This window comes from Ochotona princeps, unplaced genomic scaffold, assembly GCF_030435755.1.
Source record: "Ochotona princeps isolate mOchPri1 unplaced genomic scaffold, mOchPri1.hap1 HAP1_SCAFFOLD_453, whole genome shotgun sequence".
Lineage (NCBI taxonomy): Eukaryota > Metazoa > Chordata > Mammalia > Lagomorpha > Ochotonidae > Ochotona > Ochotona princeps.
Window position 1 is genome coordinate 1 of NW_026701762.1, and position 3,313 is coordinate 3,313.

Consider the following 3,313-nt stretch of genomic DNA (forward strand, 5'->3'; position numbering starts at 1 on the left):
GAGGCGCGCCTCGGCTGCTAGAGCGGCGCTGAAGGGGCGTGGTTTTGTCGGGGCCGACCACTGAGGCGCGCCTCGGCTGCTAGAGCGGCGCTGAAGGGGCGTGGTTTTGTCGGGGCCGACCACTGAGGCGCGCCTCGGCTGCTAGAGCGGCGCGGGAAGGGGCGTGGCTTGTCGGGGCCAACCACTGAGGCGCGCCTCGGCTGCTAGAGCGGCGCGGGGAGGGCCGGGCCCGGAGGTCGGACCGGGGAAGCGCGGCCGTGCGCGGCGCGGCCCTGGCGGCTCCGGGGCTGCGCGTGTCGCCGTGCGGGGTCGAGGCGGGGCCGCCCCGCGCTGGCCAGGACGCGCCCGCGGGATGCCCGCCCGGGGCGCCGCGGGAGGAGCCGCCGGCAGCCGCGCGTGTCCGTGGGCGCCTGTCCGCGGCAGCAGGTGCGGGGCCGAGCCCGAGGCGGAGCATGGAGGCGCCGGCCGGCCGCAGGCGGAGGCCGCAGGCGGGCGAGGCCCCGCGCGCGGACCAGGCCTCGGGCTCGGCGGCCGGCGAGGCGGGGCGGGCGCGCGGCCGCGGCAGGAGGGCGCCGCGCCTGAGCCCCGAGGACGAGGAGCTGCTGTTCGACGCCTTCGACGCGTCCTTCAAGGATGACTTCGAGGGCGTGCCCGTGTTCGTGCCCTTCCAGCGGAGGCAGCCCTACGAGTGCGGCGAGTGCGGCCGCGTCTTCAAGCACAAGACGGACCACGCGCGCCACCAGCGCGTGCACACGGGCGAGAAGCCCTTCGCCTGCGGCCAGTGCGGCAAGAGCTTCCGGCACAGCTCGGACGTGACCAAGCACCAGCGCGTGCACACGGGCGAGAAGCCCTTCGCCTGCGGCCAGTGCGGCAAGGCCTTCAACTGCGGCTCCAACCTGCTCAAGCACCAGAAGACGCACAGCGGCGAGCGGCCCTACAGCTGCGCCGAGTGCGGCCGGGCCTTCGCCTACAGCTCCTGCCTCATCCGGCACCGCAAGCGCCACCCGCGCAAGAAGCGGGAGGCCTCGCCCGCTCCCGGCCTCGCCCCTCGGCCCTGAGGGCGCGTGTCCACGCTGGGCAGCGCCACGGAGGGCTCGGCCCCGTGCCTGCAGCGCCAGCCCCTCGGCTCGGCTCCTGGCTCCCGGGACGGGTGGCCTGCTGGGCAGTGACGCCGCCCTGCAGACGCAGCCCGAGCCCCCAGGTGAGCACGCGCTGTGTCCAGCCCAGGGGCCTGGATTCCGTGTCCTCTGGGGACTGTGGGGTGAGAGGGCGGCGGCCCGGCCTTGTGTTTCCTTAAGGATTCCTTGTTTTGCAAGTTACGGAGAGAGATGTCCTCATCAGCTCGTCCACGCGCCAGATGGCCACGGCAGGGCTGGGCCAGCCGGGAGCTCCACGCTGTCTCGCACGTGGGCAGCAGGGCCCCGCACTTGAGCCTCCTCCCGCAGCCTCCCAGGGAAGCTGGCGGGAACGGGACGGCGGCGGCGGCAGACGCAGGGCAAGCCTCCCACGTGCAGCGCGCGGGTCCAGGTGGTGCCAGGCAGCGCGTCACAGCCTGTGCCCAGATGGCACAGCCTTGAGGTTGCATAGTCGCCCACGCACGTGGTGTGTCGCGGCACCAGCTCGAAGCGGTGCTGTCACAGGACACGGCCCCGCGACCCCCAGCCCCCCAGCCCGCAGCACTGGGCCGGAAGCCAGGTGAGCCAGCCCTCCGGGCGCGGGCACCCTCGCTGCCTGTTCACAAGGATTCCTGTGGAACGGTAGCAGGAAGGGAGGGTGCGCCCGCTGTTCCCTGCCCGGATGCCGCAGTGGGGCGCAGCAGCCGTCTCCTTGCTGAAGCCCGATGCGGGCCAGCTCAGCTGAGTGGGGCAGTGGTCCTGGGAGGACAGCCCAGGCTGGCGTGGCTGCAAGGACACTGCGACCCCCCCCCCCCCCGTGCAGCACCTCGCTGTGTGTGCCAGGCGGGGTGAGGCCCGCCCCAGCCCCTGGTTCCAGGTTTGGGGGTGAGCCGGTAGATGCTGGAAGTGCTTGGGGAGCCACCCTGTGGGGGAGCAGGTGGCTGGACCGAGCAAGCCGGAGAGCTGCAGGCACAGGCGCTCTGGGCAGGGAGTCCGGGCCAGCCGGGGACCCCAGGGCCCAGATGTGGCTGCGTGGAGCTCGGCCTGCGGTGTGAGCAGGGCGAGCCCTGTGGCAGGCAGGCAGGCAGGCCCGCTCAGCAGCCGTGGCAGTGATGGGGAAAGGGACGTTATGTCCACTGTGCCAGGGCCACTGCACCCTCCCAGGAGCCTACACCTGCTGCCGGGTTCCCACGGGTGAGGCTGGCGACACGCACACGCCTCCTGCCAGACCTAGCACGCTGTTCTAGTTCAAGGCCTGGAGCCAGGGAAGAGAAACAGCCCGACTCGCTGCTTGCGGCCCACGTTGTGGGGCTGCCGGCGGCCAGCACCCAGCCCGAGTCCACAGGAGCGAGCGGCGGCCAGCTGCAGACCCCAGGGCTGTATTTAAAACCGGGGTGGGGGGTGTTGGATGTCCCCTCCGGGCCTGGCCCCAGGCAGCTCCCCACACCCTGCTTCTGCCTAGAGCCGTAGGGCGCTGGCCTGCCTCAGGCTTTGGGCCAGGCTCCCCTGGCAGTAGAGCTAATATCAGAACACATGGAACAGAAACTGACTTCCCAGAAAGAGAAATACCCACAGAACTGACCAAGGTCAGGGATTTCCCCGGGGAGCCTGTGAGAGTGGCTGGTGAGCTCCAGGGAGCCTGGCACAGCCTGTGCGGGCAGCGTGCCACCCAAAGGACAAGGCAGGGCGCAGCTCAGACGGGGACCACTGGGGGCGCCTTCCCTCCCGCCAGGCTGGGTCGGGGTGCCAGTAGACAGGTGCTCAATGTGTGTGTGTGTAGCAGAGGGCAGCCTGTGGCACAAACAGGTGCAACGGACATACCACAGACTGTGGGCCTGTCATCTGCTCCCCTCCTGTGGTCCTCTGTCACCTGCTCCTGTGGTCCTCTGTCACCTGGACCCCCCTCTCTTGTCATTTGCTCATCTGGCATTCTGATCGTCCCACAACAGGATCCTGATGGTGGCGACTCCCAGAGGCTGCCTTCCCCAACACAGAAGATGTCAAGTGTCTCTATGCTGTTCTGTTCTGTCCAGTGGCTGCAGGGAGCTGCTGCCTCCCCACTGCCCGGGGCGGGGCTCTGGCTGCCAGCCTCTGCTCTCGGCCCTGGGAGGGATCCAGATCTTGCTGCAGGAAGCCCTCACAGCCACAGCAGCCACATAGCCGCCCGGACCCCACCTGACCGACCGCCGTGCTGGTGC

The 3,313-nt window shown here is 70.4% G+C and overlaps 1 protein-coding gene across 1 annotated transcript; it reads left to right on the forward strand.

The window, feature by feature from the left end:
- Positions 1–333: 333 nt before the first annotated feature.
- Positions 334–1,073, forward strand: ZFP41 (ZFP41 zinc finger protein). Its single transcript, XM_058659971.1, has one exon. It carries the CDS (start codon positions 453–455, stop codon positions 1,056–1,058), a length of 606 nt encoding a protein of 201 aa, XP_058515954.1. The 5' UTR covers positions 334–452; the 3' UTR covers positions 1,059–1,073.
- The last annotated feature ends 2,240 nt before the right edge of the window (positions 1,074–3,313 follow it).